The sequence below is a fragment of the Lissotriton helveticus genome, chromosome 12 (genome assembly GCF_964261635.1).
Source record: "Lissotriton helveticus chromosome 12, aLisHel1.1, whole genome shotgun sequence".
NCBI lineage: Eukaryota > Metazoa > Chordata > Amphibia > Caudata > Salamandridae > Lissotriton > Lissotriton helveticus.
The window spans coordinates 171937606-171955396 of NC_136073.1; the positions used below are offsets into that span (position 1 = coordinate 171937606).

The following is a 17791-nucleotide window of genomic DNA, read 5'->3' on the forward strand; positions in this document are numbered from 1 at the left end:
CGTTTAGCATAAACGGTGATGCCGGCCAATGGGAAAGAGGGACGGGGCTTAAGGTCCGCTAGTGAATCTCCCTCTAAATCGCTAGCGAGACTGCGCATGTGCGCAGCTCTAGGCTTCAACTTAAAAAATATTTTTAAAGTATTGAGATTAAATGACTTCCCACCTTACTCTCCTATCAACCCACTCCTAAAAAAATTACACAATTAACAATAAATTAATAACCAATTAACTAATCAAATTTATCACAACATTATAAATTAAATACATTGATAACAAATATTAATTATAATTAAATTACATCCCACCCTACTCCCCTATAAACCCACAAACCACTCCAAAAAAATATAACACAATTAACATAATTATCAATTAATAAAAATGAATAACCAATTATTAAAACAAATATAAATATTAATAAATAAAAATTATTAATTACCTTATTATAATTAAATTACTTCCCACCCTATTCCCCTATAAACCCACAACCCGCTAAGGACCTAAAACGCAAATTTAATTAACATAAAAAAAAAAATCACATACATTTAAAAAAAAGCAATACTTTACAAAAAAATTTAATCACATACTTTATAATACATACTTAAATACATCACACTAATGGAACAAGCATTGGCATAGCCAATAGGTCTCGCCTTTGAGACCTTATTAGTGGTTAGCCAGAGGTTTTGGCTTTGCCTTTGTCAAAACTGCTGTGCACTATTTAGCACAGCAAAAGAACATGGGTGTGGGAGCACACGCTGTGTGGTGTTGTGGTGTAAATTATAAAGTAATATTTACTTATTGTCCCTTGGGCTTTTTCTTTAACTGTACCACGTTGTACTTGCCAAATGTCATGTTATAATGTGGACATGTTACGAGTGTACGGCACTGGTTAGAGTTGCTTGTTTGCTGCTCTCAGTGTTCAGCCGGGACCGTTAATGTAATAAAAAACGTAACTTATTTAGAGCGTGTGAGCGGTAATTATTGCCATTAGTGGTGACGAGCTGCTCAAAGCCTCAGCAATGGAGCTTATGGTGTCGGATGAAAGGAAAAGGCAAGGTGCAGTTTTGAAGAGAATACTTGTGCTGAGTATACAGTTAAAAAAACAGCATTGACCCAAACTCTCCACTGGCCATCGTGAGAAGCACAGTACCATACTCTCTTGCCAAAAACAGGTGCCCATCCCGAGAAGTTCTGACCCATACTGCCCACCCTGGAGCAACAACGTCCACCCAGAGAAGCACTGACCCTTACTCTCCCAGTGTTGTTTTTGGAAGCACTGTCCATGCTCCTCTTTTGATTCGAAAATGTCACACAACCCCGTCGCAGCACTGTCTGTCCAAGCTCGGCTCCCAGGAACTAACATCCACCCTCCGAAGGCCCATCACTCCTCCTCCCCCAAGAAACTGTGCCCGCCCTCTCCAACTGAGAAACAAGGTTTACAGGTGTTGGTATTTCCTGTGTCTAACCGCTATATGTATCAACAAACCATTTTGCATTTCCTAAATAGCGAATTTTAAGGAATCGCTATTTAGGAAATGCAAAACGGTATGTATGTACAAAATCGCTTTCCAATAGCGATTCCTTAGCATTCCTTAATTTGAGATTAGCAAATTGTCAATCGCAAATTACCCCTTCATTTCCATGGGCCAGGAGGCCCATAGGAATGAAAGTGCAATTTGCAATTAGCAATTTGCTGATCGCAAATTAGGGATGTTTCCAAGGGTGCAGGGGTGTCTCAAGAACACCCTGCTGCACCCCTGAAAAAGACATTTGGGGGCATATGGCGCACATACATGCCCTAAGGGCATGTATGGGCGTCATATGGCACCTTTGGTTTTTATCAAAAAAGATATTTGATAAGAATTCGCAAATTACCACCAACTAGAAGTTGGTGGTAATTTGCTAATCCTTAATGGCATTTTTTGCATTTTATTTGTTTGATACATTGCATTTAAGGAATCGCAAAATTTGCAATTCCTTAAGTGCAATCGCAAAATAAGGAATAGCAAATTTTGCTATTCCTTATTTTGCATCAAACTAGTTTGATACATTCCATTTGTCTAATTAGCATTCGCAAAGGCCGAAATTCGCAGAATTTCGGCCTTTGCGAATGCTAAATAGCTTGATACATATAGCGGTAAGTCGCTTCAAAATGATGAACAGCTGAGTCAACCCGGTTGAATTTTAACCTCCTGGCTACAAAATATTTTAAATTGTCCTAGATCAGGTGTAAGCAGCTTGTCCACGTCTGGATATTTATTTGCATTCTGCGTTGGGTGTTTTCACTTTTATCTTTGCACGTGTCTAACTGTTAGCGCCAGGATGAAGCCTCTGTATGTATATATACATACTTTATGTGGCTACTTGGCAACTCTAATTTGTAGCTGCTACTCAACCGAGTGAAATCCCTTACCAGCAGGCTTTCTATGGCAGTGTCCCTCAAAATAAAGTAAAATGTAATTTTGTTGCTTTTGAGTTCCTTCCTTATTAAATGATATTTCTGTCCACATCACTTATCTGGTAAATGTTCCCCTTTTACTCTCTAATGTGGAAACATACGAATGGCTTTTATGTGGTAATATACTTCACTGGATTAATGCACGCGGTGCAGACAAAGGGTGTAACTTAACTTGCATATCACAGGTTCGGAGTGGACTCAGCCTCTCACCATTGTGTGGTCCGAAAATTGAATCTCATTGAATGTGTAATAATCAAATATATTGTTCATAGCGGTCAGAAGCCGCAAGACTACTAGTGGAAGCGCTACGAGTACCCACTTGAAGCCGCTCTTTTCCCTGATGACCACTATTCAGAATGCACCAGGACAAACACGGGGGCTTCGTAGGTGAGGGACGACCAGTTCTGTAGCCGTGCAGACTTTGCCCCCGCCCTGGCCAGGCCTCGCCTTGAGCCGCTACCTGTGCGGCAGCAGCAGCGTGACCTCTATGTCCTTGAAGTGGGCAGGGGGGCGCAGCCGGCACACTGAGGCGTGCACGCCCGAGCCGGGTAGCCGAGATGCCACTGATGGAAAGTGGATCTAATCAGACTCCGTACAGCAGCGAATGTTACGGGAGGGGGAGTGAGGATTGAAAAGGCGTTGCCGCATCATTAAGGGAAAGGTTGCACGCCGCGCCATTTAAAAGAAAGGCGGTGCCCGCTTCATGCATGCTACTGTTTGAGAAATGGAAATGCCGTCCACACAAAGCGCGGTGCCCACTTCACAATATTAACACACTACTGTTAGAAAAATGGAAATGCCGTCCGTCCATGTCTGAACTGGGGTGGCTTGGTGAGCAAAACAACAAATGATTAAACCCAGATCTGTGACTGGGGGTGAAAGTTTTGCCATTGTGCAACATTCTGTCCATCATCTTGTGTGTTCTGCTGTTCACCCTATGTGGGAAGGGTATGCCCAGACGTGGGTCCCGTGCTTACTAGGCCACTGGAGTCAAGCTATCCTGGCTAATGACGGCTGATAGCCAGAAACCGGTCCTAGGATGCTTGATTCCGGTCCAGGGAAGACATGGCTTGGCAGTTCGGGCTGGACTGTTCCCATGAGGCCCAGGGTCAAGACTGATTTGCATATGGCCATGTCCGAACTGGGGTGGCTTGGTGAGCAAAATAACGATGGATTAAACCCAGATCTGTGACTAGGGGTGAATGTTTTGCCATTGTGCAACATTCCGTCCATCATCTTGTGTGTTTTGCTGTCCACCAAAAGCGCGGCGCCCGCTTCACAATATTAATACACTACTGTTTGAAAAATGGAAATGCCATCCAGGGACAGACTAATTTGCATACAGCCAGGTTCTGAAACTGGGATGGTGCAATGAGCTAAAAACTGTGTTGGATCTAGCCCTGATCTCTTGACTGGGTGAGAGTACTCTGCTTAATTCAGAGACTCTGTCCATCACCACCCCTTGTTGTAAATATTTTTGTCCACCCTAAGCGTGGAAGGGTATACTCAGATGTGAGTCCCTTGCTCATTGCACCATCAGGATTCAAGCAAGCCGGGCCGAAGACGGCTGTAATGCCAGAAACCGGTCCCCGGAAGCTTGTTTCCTTCCCAGTGTAAGAATTGGCTTTTGTAGTCTGGTCTGCCCTGTTCCCATGATGCACTGGGCCAGGGACAGACTAATTTGCATACAGCCAGGTTCTGAAACTGGGATGGTGCAATGAGCAAAAAAACAGTGTTGGATCTAGCCCTGATCTCTTGACTGGGTGAGAGTACTCTGCTTAATTCAGAGACTCTGTCCATCACCACCCCTTGTTGTAAATATTTTTGTCCACCCTAAGCGTGGAAGGGTATACTCAGATGTGAGTCCCTTGCTCATTGCACCATCAGGATTCAAGCAAGCCGGGCCGAAGACGGCTGTAATGCCAGAAACCGGTCCCCGGAAGCTTGTTTTCTTCCCAGTGTAAGAATTGGCTTTTGTAGTCTGGTCTGCCCTGTTCCCATGATGCACTGGGCCAGGGACAGACTAATTTGCATACAGCCAGGTTCTGAAACTGGGATGGTGCAATGAGCTAAAAAACGGTGTTGGATCTAGCCCTGATCTCTTGACTGGGTGAGAGTACTCTGCTTAATTCAGAGACTCTGTCCATCACCACCCCTTGTTGTAAATACATCCACACATAAAGCGCAGAGGCCGCTTCAAGCAATATTAACACGCTACTGTTTGAACAAGCATTGGCCGTGCGGCAATAAAAGTAACGGGCTGCGCGACCGTGAAAGTGGACGAGTTCTGTGGCGTGGGAGAAGCGGAGCGAGGAAAGGCAGATTGCGGCACCACGAAAGTGAAAGTAATTGCGGCTGTAAGAGTGCCCGCGAGATGGTGCCTGTGCTCATAAACGCGCGCCTGCGCACGTAACCGCTCGCTGGTGGCCGGAGAAACCTTTGGTAGCACTTCAAAAAGCCAGTTATTAAATGTCTTGCCAACCAGCGCATGCGCTGGCTCTAGCTAGACCTAAAAATCGATATTATAAACAACAATATTTTTACTAATTATATTTTTACTAACCATATTATGGACTCCGATATTACAAAAACAATATTTCTTACCTTACTGTCGATATTCTGGACCACGATATTCTTGCAGTCGATATTCTTGAATCACGATATTTGCAACTCGATATTATGGTAGGTCGATATTTGCAACTCAATATTCTGTCTGTGCACCGTACTGAGTTGCCATTTTGTTTCAGGGATATTAAGAGTGAAGAATATCTAGTTGACTGCTTTAAGGATTTTGGAATTCTGAAAGTATGTTAAGACGTTCCTAGGCTGGGCTTGTGGAATTGTACATCCTTCTTGAATACCGCATATTTTGCCTTTTTGATTAGTAATTTATGCATTCTCTTATGCCTGTGTAGAATTATTGTATCAAAAGGGTTCTTTAATTTATACACAGTGTCATGAAGTGTTGAGATTTGTCTTTCCATCTTTTTTAGGTCTTAGTTTAGCACTTTGATGTTTTGAGAAATATGGTTATGTCAAAGGCTGCAGTCATATAGATTCTTTACAGAGTTTACTTTCTCTAGGTGTGTGTTTGTGGTCAGATGGATTTCAAAGTCATCCATATTCATATTACTCATTCTGGATGTTGCGGTTGAATGGGATGAGGCACAATAAAGTCTTGAAAGAATCCAAGGTGAAAAGGGAAGATAAGGATTGGTCTAACTGAGTGGAGAGTTTCAACTGACAGGGTTGCAGAATATGGGGTTTGATGTATCGCCTGCTATGTGGGTGGGCCCGGTGACAATTTGGATTAGGCAAGCCTAATCATATGGTATTTTGTTGAGGCATTTGAAGTTTGTTGAAGTTTATGTTGCCAAAGACAAAGATTGGAGTGGGGAATCAACAGGCTTGATACTGCATTTATGAAGGTGTCAATAAATGCTCCATTGTTGGGTGAAGGCTTGTATAGCAGGATGAAGCTGAAGGCGAATGAACGACTGGGAATGCATCTAATATGAACTGCTTTGCAGCCTTGTGTTATTTTATCGTCCATGTTTTGGCTTTCATAGTTTCCTTGGAAATAGCTAGAAGTCCTCCTCATTTCCTTACCTGTTGATTCAGAGTAAAGAATTGATATCCTGGTGGGATCGCTTCATGAAGTGCTGGAGCCATATACTCCCCTAACCGTATTTCTATGGCAAATATCAGGTCTGTGTTGAGTCCATTAGTAGGTCAAATATATTGTGCTTGTTTTATGATCACTGATCATGCATTGATCAGTATACAGAAAAACTGGTGTGCGGTGTGTTTATAGGCAAAGTGGTTTGGAGGCAGGTTAGTGTTTATTTATTCATTGTGGTCATGATAAAGAAGTATTGTGATTGGTTGGTGGGGGTCCTTCATCTTGTGAATTAGAGAGTAATGAAACGGAGTAGAAGGATTTTTATGGACCACATGGTTTTTGTTTTGTTGATCTCTGGGTGCTACTTTTCTGCTCAAAGGGACCTAATAAGGAATTCGTTAGATCAAAAAGTGACCTATTTCCTAGGTTTCTTTGCTACTTCAATAATATCCTTGTCATGGGAGATATTGGACCTTTCATACAGTAAAAGTGAAATAGTGTTTCTTGACTTTTTACTTTTAGCATCCTAAGCATCTTGTGTTTCTGCCTGTGTCTCAATTTGACAAGAATATCCACAAGCTCCAATAAGACAAGAATTGGCTGCTCCTGCATCTTCCAAGTCCAGAATAATGTGTGTCAATTTTGATGACACAAAGGTACACATACGAGAAAAAATACTGGTTTGGCTTGAAAGAAGATATCTAAACTAGAGACATCCCAAATACTGTATACACCACTTGCATCTTTAGTTGACATCCAGAGTTTATCCATAACAAATTTAAACCTGGGTCTCAGTTTTGGCAACATTTTTGCAGATAATACATTTATTCCACATGAAAAATGTAAAACCATGGGAAACCAAAAGCATTTAGATTTATTGTTTTACCCCAGGTTCACATAGATCATTAAAGAAGCTTTTTCCACAGTCATGACCCACCCAAAAAACAACATCTAAATCACTGCACTTCACCATTGAATCTAAAGATTAGGCTTAGGTTATTCATGAGCTTGTAGGCAGAAACAACATTATTAATTGGAGATATTTGCCAACATGCACAATACTGCTGTAACGATGAAACAACGTGGTCGATGTAATGACCTCGTAACGGCATGCGTTCTGAATGCACGCATTGTAACATGGCCTATTCGCCCGGTCTGGAAGGCCTGTTCAATCATAGAGAGAGCTTGCTATTGGTTCACTCCTGCTTCGCTCTTCTTTGCTGGATCATTATTGGTTGACGCTCCAGATACATCACTTCTGTTTTGCGCTCATGCGCACCACTCAACCACAGTTTCCTTATGCTGTAGGTGTCTATGTGTTCTTCTGAGGACTACTTGCTTCATTTCCTGCTTGTGTTACATTTTGGGCAACTGTTTGTAGTTCTGTGGCCATTTCATAATCACGGCGCCCGCTTCACGGGCCGCCGTGCGCATAACTTTTATGTAAACTGGCACAGCGCATCATGTTTCTACACGGCACCCACTTTCATGGTTCTTGTCTATTTTGATACCAGAGGGAATGAACTAGAGATTTGAAGAACCGTTCTCTACAGCTTGGATGACTATAGCATTTTTGTTTGTATCCATCCACTCCAATGCAAACCAAAAAGACATTGTCATTTAGAAAACCAAAAGCTCTAACTCTCGCAAATGCGAGAACTATTGCATGGCAAATGCTGGTTAAAGAATGCTAGCCACTTTCTTCCCATAGTTTTAGAGCAGGGATGTTTTTATAGCATCTGAATGTTGCCAGGAATACTTTGCCTTTGGAATGAATAGGGCTTTTGTACACACGCCTCCAGATGATATCATGTTAAGCACTTTGTAATGACATACTCCTTGCTAACTTTGTATTAGTCAATTAAGCCCTGGATGCTATACATCAGAGTTGTTCGTTTAATGGTTTCAAAGGCTGAGTAAAACTTGTTTTTCCGCCTGCAATCATAAGGCACGAGAGAGGGCACTGGTGGGCGGCGGACTGAGGTGAGAAAGGATTCTTTTTGTGAAGAATCTTAAAAGAATGCAATTGTTCGGTCACACATCTAATCAATAAAGCCACGCCGAAGTAACAAGCACATTAATTGATGGGTTAGTTGTGCATTGAAAACTGTGGGATTGTCTTATCTTTTATTTTAGATTGTGGAATTTCATATTTTTTAGGGTTAAGGTGCACATAATCTAAAACGGATTTCCCACAGCTACAGGTTTAGTAATTAATTCATCATACAATGTTATCCTACCTCCATCACGGTCTGTGCCAGCACAGTCCCTTTCAGCATCAGCACAGCACCACCTTATCAGAGCAGACCACCTCAGCAGCAACACAGCACCAATGGAGCACCACTTCAGTGCAGCACCAGCGCAGCACCACCACAGCACCAACGCAGCATTAGCGCAGCACCACTTCAGCACCAGTGTAGCAGCACCTCCGCACTAGCACCAACTCAGAATCACTTAGCACCACCTGAGCACCAGCACAGCACTGCCTGAGCACCACCTCAGCATCACTCCGCACCACTTCAGCAGCACCACTGCAGCTCCTGTGTATCAGTCAACAGCACCATCACAACACCAGCACAGAACCACCTCAACATCACTCGGCACCACCTCAGACCCAGCGCAGCCCCACCTCAATACCAGCGCAGCCCCACCTCACTACCAGCGCAGCCCCACCACCTTTGCAACAGCACAGTACCATTCAGCACCACCACAGCATCACTCAGCACCACCACAGCATATCCTCAGTATCACTTATCACATCACAACCACAGCCCCACCTCAGTGCAGCACTGTCTCAGCATCCGCACAGCACCACCTCCACATCAGTGCACCACCACTAGTGCAGCACCAACACAGCCCCAAAGTATTAGCACAGCACCACCTCAGCAGAAACTCAGCACCAATACAGCACCACGTCAGCAGTAGAACAGCACCACTTCAGCACCAGAGCAGCATCACCTCAGCACTAGCGCAGCACCAACTCAGCATCATTAAGCACCTGAGAACCACCAAAACATCACTTAGCTCCACCTCAACATCACTTTGCACCAACTTAGTATAACTCAGCACCACCTCAGTATCACTCAGCAAGACCTCAGCACCAGTGCAGCTCCACTCCTGCACCAGCACACCACCTGAGCACCACCATAGCACCACCTGAGCACCACTTCAGCACATCACCACCTCCAGTTCAGCACCACTGCAGCATCACCTGAGCACCACTTCACCACCAGCACAGCACCATCTAAGATTCAGCACGAACTACACATCAGTGCACCACCGCAGCCCCACCTCAGCACCAGCACAGTCCCACCTAAGCACCAGCATGGACCCACCTCAGAAACTCAGCACCAACGCAGCACCACTTCAGCATCACTCAGCACCACTTGAGCACCAGCGCTACCACCTCAGCATGACTCAGTACTATCACAGCATAACCCAGCATCACCTTCTTACCAGCATGCCACCACCTCAGCATCACACAGCACCACCTCAGTATCATTTAGTGTCAGCTGAGCATCACCGTCACCCCAGCACACCACCACCTCAGCATCACGCAGCACCACCTCAGTATCATTTAGCTTCAGCTGAGCCTGACCTCTGCACCAGCAAACCACCATTTCAGCACCACCTCGGCCTGCTCTCAGAGTCTGGTGTCGGTTGATTCTCCCCTAGCGTCTATCTGCTGCACTGTTGTAATACCGGCACTATTTCCCAAACTCCACCCTCCCATTGCTTATTTCCATCCCTCCTCCCTCCCCTCCCTCCCCCAACAACAAGGAAGAAGCAATAACAAAATCATTAGAACAGGCAGGACGAAGCTGCCAGCATTGCATGGACAAACAAAAAACCAAGAACGCATTTTTATGTTTTTTTTAATAGGGTTGCTCAGTTGGACATAAGGTCTTCTTGGTTATATAGAAGGTAACAAAAATGCTTATACCACTTTCTTATTCTAACTTTTCAACATACTGCACAGCAGCCACGCTGCTCTACAACATTGCTTAAAGACGTTGGCGAACCTAATAGCTCTGGCCAAACACTTATAAGGTATCAAAGGCGAGACATATAGTCTATGACAATGCTCGTTTTGCGTAAGCTATCGACTTTCAGTTCCCCAATTAATCAGGGACAGCGTGGAAGCGAACAGATGAAATTGTTCTAGTCATGAACAAATCGTTCCTCATCTTGTGCATTATGTTATGCCATTTTACTTTTGCTTTAACATGAGACTTTTTTGTGTGGCTGTGTTACATCTGCTCGTTTCAGTGGCCTCTTTGTATCTTGGCTGAGTCGAGGTTTCCCCTGGGCATCTTCTATCAGGTTGCTAGCAATGCTAACAGCGCCTGGGTGTGCAAGTAGCCTGATGTGGCTTTTTTCTGTAGAAAGAATGCCATGTCTTAAACTTCTGCATTTTATCAACAAGAATCTTTCTGCTTCTCATGCATATTATCTGCCTTTGCGCCTTCCTTCCCTTCAAGGCTTTCAGCCATTTCCTGCAATGGGGTGCTTTACTGGAATTGTCAGTTCAGTGAACTCTGTTGCTGGGCTTGCCCGAGCACATTCTTGGCTCCCTTCTGCACCTTGTTGCGACACCTTTTGGATCCTTTCCCGAGCCCGATTCATATCTCCCGAGGGGGGGGGGATGTGGCTTTTGGGGCTGGTCCCAGTGCTTCTCCCTTTTCCACATTCGCCACGGTATCTGTGATGCACGTCACTTCCAGTGCAGTCTACACCTTCTTTACAACTAAAGAAGTTGAGTTTGCTCTGGAAACTTCTTAACGCCTGTGTGTACCAACCATCCTTTTAGCCACAGGGTGTCATAAATCATAATGTTGAAACAGTGACTAGAATATTCAGAGGTACTACAGCTAAAATAAAGTCGTTTGCCCAGTGATGCATATGCAAGGAATGTGTGGGGTTTCTTTGCAAACAGAGACAACTAATAAAAGCTTCCTGTTAAGGGTTTAGATTTTTTTAAAAATATTTATTGATCATCTTTCCAGGGCCTCGCCTTGTACCGGAATTAGCATCCACTGCATGTCTGATAGGGTCCTACCTCCTTGCTTTTGACCTTGCCCCTACTCCTTTCCCAAGAGCATATTACCCCCTCCTTTCTCCACTGCTGTAGAAGGAGCTTTCACCCTATGCATTCCTCAATGTTTCCTTTGAGACACCCTTTGCCTTTAGGTTCACCAATTTAGGTTGCTGGAGGGACTGCATCCAGATGCTGACCTGCTGTAAATCTGAAACACATGAGCCCAGCCCCAGTTGGGGGATCAGGAGATCACCTCACTCCAGTGGCCCACACGAAGGTCCCCAGACCTGCAAGTGGCCACCAGTTGCTGCAAGCGGGAGGCAAAGTGTTGAGCTACCTAGGCGTCCGCTCAGCATCATCTACGCACAAACACTTTCTTTGTGCACGGCTGTTGCCACTGCTCAACATCTCATTCCCTACTGAGTTGAACCATCGCTTTTTTATGCCGTGTTCCCGGGCGGACAAATTAACCGGTGATCCTAAGGTGTAAATTACAGCATGCCAGCCAGGACCTCCACAACCCCAGTGTCATGGACCACTCTCGGATCACAATCTACGGCACTCCTTTGCAGATGTCAAACCCTCTAGTCAGCTCACCTCAATTTGTCACCTCTAAGGGATCCAGAAACTAACCTCAAAACTCCTACGGGTATTAGTGTGTCACAGTTATTAGATTGCGCCAATAAGCCTCTAACCCTTCTCAACAGTGAGACCCTGCTAAAAGACTCCTTTGTCCCCCTTACCCTGCAGGCCTCGTTGCTTCCTCTTCCGCGGTCATGTGCTCCTATTTGCACCCCACCCTCTAAATGCCAAAACCAGTAGAACACTGGGTGCCTACCCCTATATTTGGGGCACTGTTGACAGAAAGTCTGAGTTTGCTATGTCCTTTATGAGCAACCAGCACGTGCATCAGCTCAGGGTACCCACACCACATGGCCTTACCTACCTCTCCATGGATGTGGGGACCATTAAAGAATAAGATTCCCACTTGCAGCAGACACCCCTGCAGCGGCCCTGGACATCGCAATTCCCATAACATTGACTGAGCCCCTTATCTCCCAAGTGGGAGCGGAATTCCTCGTCACAGTGAAGCCTGGTGTTGTATTGTATTGTACTGGACAGCATCATTTTGCATAGCACTTCGCATCCCGGACAAGTCAATGCAGCTCTGCGATACACATTCGGTTCCTGGGTGCCCTTTCAGAGTTCACTGTGGGGAGGAGGTTGGTTGTAGTTGCAATTGGGCTCACTTCTTTTTTGGTGAGCCTTTCTACCCTTGTCAGGTCTCCTACAGTTCTATAAAGGGACTAAATTCCACTTTCTTGCATATGCTGGAAAACTATCCCGGATGCCTTCCATAGCTCCCAGGCTTCCGGGCAAGACTACACGGGTCCAGAACTCTCTCCAGCCAGGCATCCGGAGCAGTCAACTCCCAACTTGGCAGTGGAATTTTGCACACAGGTTGAAGCTCTTGTTCAGACTTTTGTGTCCCAGAGGCAAACAGGAGGCCAGCCAACTGACTATTGGAAAGAACTTCAATACCATGAGAACTTGTGAAGAATATGTCACAACTAAGTCATTCTCCCTTTAGGAACTTCTTTTTTCTGAGTATTCACCAGGTCCACTGGTATTCCAATGATCTTCTGGTGGGTACCATTTATACCATGCACACTAACTAGTCACTAGTAACAATTTTGAGCCAATTATAACAGAATTGCACTGTCATCCCACTTTGTAAAGGTTTGTTTGCCTGCCTACAAACTAACCCAGAAGCCTTTTTCAAGATGACAGGATCCCTGCCTCGGGGTTCAGAACTTCCAAACTCCACCCAGGGCCTGCTGTATGAAAATGAGGACCCACCCTTACCAACCCTCTGTGTGTGTTCTACAAATAGGCCCCTGGGTCCAGATGTAAAAAGTCTGGGAGGAACCCCAATTTCAAAGGTCTCCTTCACACTAACCCCTATTTAGTTTAAGCACTGAGAGAGGCCAGGCCCAGCTGGTCCTTTGTATTGATAACCGTGTTCTGTCGTCCAGCACAGACTGCCCACATGCCTGTTGGTCCCTGCTTTCAGTTGCAACTCATTCTGATACCTGCACCAGGATGGTGTGTTGACCCCTCGGACTAGAGACACATTCATGTCTCGAGCTGCTGTAGTCTCTACCCTAATACTTCAAAAATAGTTTATATTATTTGGTGATAATTTTAAAGTGGAACTTAGTGATTTTATAGACCTCTGGGGACCTGGACAAGGTGAAAAAGCTACCCAAAAAAGGTGCAGCATTGGCTGCCACTGCATCCAACATTCTTCCACCAATACATTACGAAAGGGAAGCCGGGAACACAATGAGCATCACAGTGCTTTGTAGGTGTGTCATAGGTATGAATCGCTAAGAAAATCATACAGTACAGTGCAACACAATACAACACTTGGCTTTACTATGAAGAGGAATGCTGTCCCCCCCCCCCCTGGGGTGAGGTGTATCGCTGAGTGCTATGGGAATGGCTTTGTCCAGACCCATAGCAGCGGTGTCTAGAGCAAGCGGGCAGCCCATCCATCGAGAGGTAGGTTAGGCCATATGGATTGGGTACCCAGAGTGGAGACGGGCATTCTCTATGTTTTTAAAGGATATCTAGAAGTTAGGCAGCATTTCAAAACCTAAAGTCACCTTTTCATCAGGGGAATGTCTGAATTGATATAATCAAACACTGCTGAAAAAGAAGAAACGCTGAGAATAACACTGCATTGATCAAGCGAAGAATGGTCAACACACTCCCATTTAAACTCTATGAAACAAAGGGCCTGATTCACAAAAGGTAAACTTATACCCAGTTTACTACTTGTTGGTATTCACAAACTATACTTTTGTGGGCGGGGTTCTCGACCCCAACTGCGGAGTCCCCTTGTGCAGAGAACTCCGCACACAAAAGGATAGGGAGTGTGGAATCAAAACTCCACACGTAGTTTGCAAATACCAAAATGTAGTAAATTTATACAACAATGCAAGTTTACCTTTGTGAATTAGGTCCAAAGTTCATAAAAGTTGTACTTGAATTTAGACAGAAATCTCTTGTCGCCATAAAGAAAAAAAAGACTGCTGAATGGTTTTATAACTTTTGGGTAAAATTGACATGGCAATTTATTTGGACTGCTACTTAAGTCCGTGGCGTATTGGAGTTTAAGGAAGCTGCAGATGAACTCTGTGCAAGACGGACAAAACTACCCACTTGTAAGCATTTTTATACATAGCCGAATTTCTATTATGGTTACTGGATATTATCACAGGATTGAAATGGTGACATTTGTTTGACGTCTTTTAGGGCAACACAAATTCAAGGTGGGCATTGTAGGTCAAACTTGAACATTCTTCGGTCACTCAAAGAAAAGTTATTCTTAGTGTTAGTTTTGTTTATTTTCAACAAAGATCAAATATAATGATTAGGTTATGTACATGTTGAAGAAAGTGGTTTACGTCCTGAAAGTCATTGAAATTAGTGCTTAATATGAAGAAGATTTACTTAAGAGAATCTTGCAAAAAAAAAAAAAAAAGCTTTAAAAAACTATTTTAAAGTTGCTATAAACCTTGAGCTGTGTATTTTGACTTTAGTGATGGAGTTTGTTTGAACAGTGTGGCAGATGCTACTAACAGCATCTATAAAGATGCAGTAATATTGAAGTGTGCGAACAACCCTTTTAATGATTTTGGAGGTGCCCACTAAGCCCCACTGAAAACTGACCAAAGCACAGTTTTCATACTCAAAGAAAAAAGTATATATAACCGCATCATCTTAGCATTATAAGAGCTTTGAGACCTGCTGCATGTCTTTAAGACAGCAACATTCAGCACGTTGCACTCTGTGGCAGAAAAGCATATCTGATAGGCAGGGCAACAATGCTAGCTGGACACTGTCAGGTTGCAAACCAAACAAACACTGTCTATAAAATCGCATTAAATAAATAAATATACAGTAGATCATACTTTTTGTCTGTGAATCGGAGTGATAATAATTGAATGTCTCTGCTACCAGATTTCCTTAATCTAGAAGAAATATAATAATGAACTGGGGTACCCTCAAAGTAGAAGGATGAGAAAAAAAGAGTCGGAAAATTAAGTTTGCTTTGTGAGTGATGAACCTAAAAGGCAATCACAGAAAAATATTGCCCAGTAAATTCTGATAAAGTGCCATCATTTTCATTGCATTATTAAGAAAGTTTCACCCCACATATCGCAGTGAGGTCTCCCTCCTAGGCATACATTAACATGAATAACGGAGACCCCCCATCACCCTTACACACACACATACACACAGTCACTCTTGAGGGTTTTTGACGAGGTTGGGAATAGCCGTGAGGCTCGATCCTGGATTGGGCTGGCAATGGTGGTGGCCAAATGAGACATTGCTCGGAGATGGAGATCGGTCTCACCGCCTACTTTGGCGGAGGGGAATGGACTGGTATGCACACTAGGAAAAGCCCATATAGACCGCCAGAGACTGCCTGCAAAAGTGATCCAGGATATGAGACAAATGTATGTCATACTATGGACTAGGCAGCTAATCTCCTCACATGATGGACCACATATCGCCAGACAGCCATGCCAAGGTGTGTGGAACAATGGTGCGATTGTATGTTTTACATGTTTTCTTGTGATGTTTACAGTTGAAAAACCAATAAAATGGTTTATAAAACAAAAGTCTACTTGCCTGCACGTCTTTGCTCAATGTACAACAAAAAGGGTACATCCAACATGTTTTCATGAGTCAATTAATTTGATTTGGTGTCTAACAAAAGAATTACCCGATTGCTCATCAACAAACCCTAATGGTATCACAAATGGGACAGTGTAGCCATCCACGAAATGCAACAGCCTTGATGGACAGCCCATCCAAGCAATGGCAAACCATGAAAAACACATGAAAGCCAATGGATGAATGGAACTAACCAAAGTCCACTCTCGTTTTATTGTACTTTTTTTGAAGAATTGATGATAAAAAACAAATACAAAAAAAAAAAAAAAAAGAGGAAGAGGAGGGAAAACAAGCGTGCTCATGCTATGCATTTAGGACCTTGATTTAAACCCCATAATAGATCCTCATTGCTCCTTTGAGCCTCTACTTCAGAAAGGAACGGAAGCCCCACTTCTTGAAAGTACATTAGATGCCCGTGTTCATCATCCGTAGAACCACCTGGAACCCGATCTCTGACCAGCAGATAAAAGACACCACAACACTCCATTGTATTTACTGCCACACCACCCCCTCAATGCTGCACAACTCTCTCTCTAGCTAGGTTTAGACTTTATAAGTACTTACATGGACCCATAGATACAGCTGAAGATCATTTTCCCACCCACAGTGTCCATTATTACAGGCTGCCTCCTCACCTGTAAATCTTCTGTCTTTCAGATAGTTCTTTTTCACGGTACTCGTCAAACACCGTAGCCTCACTGCCAACTTTCTTCACTGAATGAAAAAATAGGAAAAAGCATGAGCAACATCCATGTTTGTTGGATGGGGGGTGGGAGGGTGAGAGCAGTCTGAAGAAAATGGCCAGGCACAGGCCCTGCAAGATCATTCTGACACGGGCAGACAATTTCTGAGCTGCTATCAGGATTATTCGCAGATGTTCAATAGAGAAAGTGTCCCTCACACATATAACAGGCACAGCTAAGGCAACAGCGCAAGCTTCCATCACATACACAACAGAAACAATACAGGTAGGAGTGTAAGCTTCTCTCACACACAGAAGAGGTATTTTGCAGTCAGCAATGCTAACCTAATTGAAATGCTTAGCACAATTACTACACAGGCAGCAGTGCAAGTTTACCATACACCCACCTCATAGAATGAGGTACCAGCAGTGTGTTAAAAATAATAAAACCTCCAAATATCCCGAAATTGCTCCGACCAGCCCTATCAAGTGGATAAATGTGGTACACTGATGGGAACACAAACACAACTTCAACTAAAAGCACCCGACTACAAACCGTGCATGGAACACATTCCACCAGTACTCTGTTGAAGTCATAATACTCAAGCCAACCTCCAGTAGGGTGGCGGGTGAGTTTTTTCTCCATACACTCTTCACTCTACACCTGGATTGAGAAATGTCTCCTCGTGAAAGGAAGCCACTTTTAAGTAGTATCTTTAGATCTGTCCCAGTCTTTTGGCTCCATTACCAGGACCCTACTCTGGTGCACACTTGCCACTCTGGAGATGGAGCTGGGAGTTCTAAAAATATTCAGTTTGCACTGTACGGACAGTAGTCCAGCTAAGGTCCAGTGTAGAAGAAGCACATCAACAACTTGCAAATTTAGAGCACATGGGGGATTAAATAGGGATGCTTTCTCACCCACTTATTTTGTTTCTTGTGCATTCAAATGCGGTCATTAATGATCAGGCTGTACTATCCCCTAAAGTAAGGAAGTTCAACTATAGCTAAATCAAATCATCAATTGAGGGCTTATTCAAGACTTCCATTATAGCATCTCATCAGACTGACAATGTTAGGCAGTAAATATTCTTACAATATTAAACACTTCGTTAAAAAGCATCAAGTTTCAAAGATCGCAATATCATAACTGTCTCAGGGTACAATATATTTTTTTAAAAATCCAAATTAATACATAAAAAATTAACAATAATATCACTTGCTTAAAGGCAAGGCTTATTC

The 17791-nt window shown here is 43.8% G+C and overlaps 1 protein-coding gene across 1 annotated transcript in view; it reads right to left on the reverse strand.

Annotated features, from left to right (window-relative positions):
- Positions 1 to 17791, reverse strand: part of LOC144799672 (polyunsaturated fatty acid lipoxygenase ALOX12-like) — a 219430-nt gene that overhangs the window by 103393 nt on the left and 98246 nt on the right. Inside the window, exon 3 of the mRNA XM_078671144.1 lies at positions 16503 to 16581. Coding sequence (XP_078527270.1) covers positions 16503 to 16581 — 79 coding nt within the window. The remainder of the gene's footprint in view (positions 1 to 16502; positions 16582 to 17791) is intronic.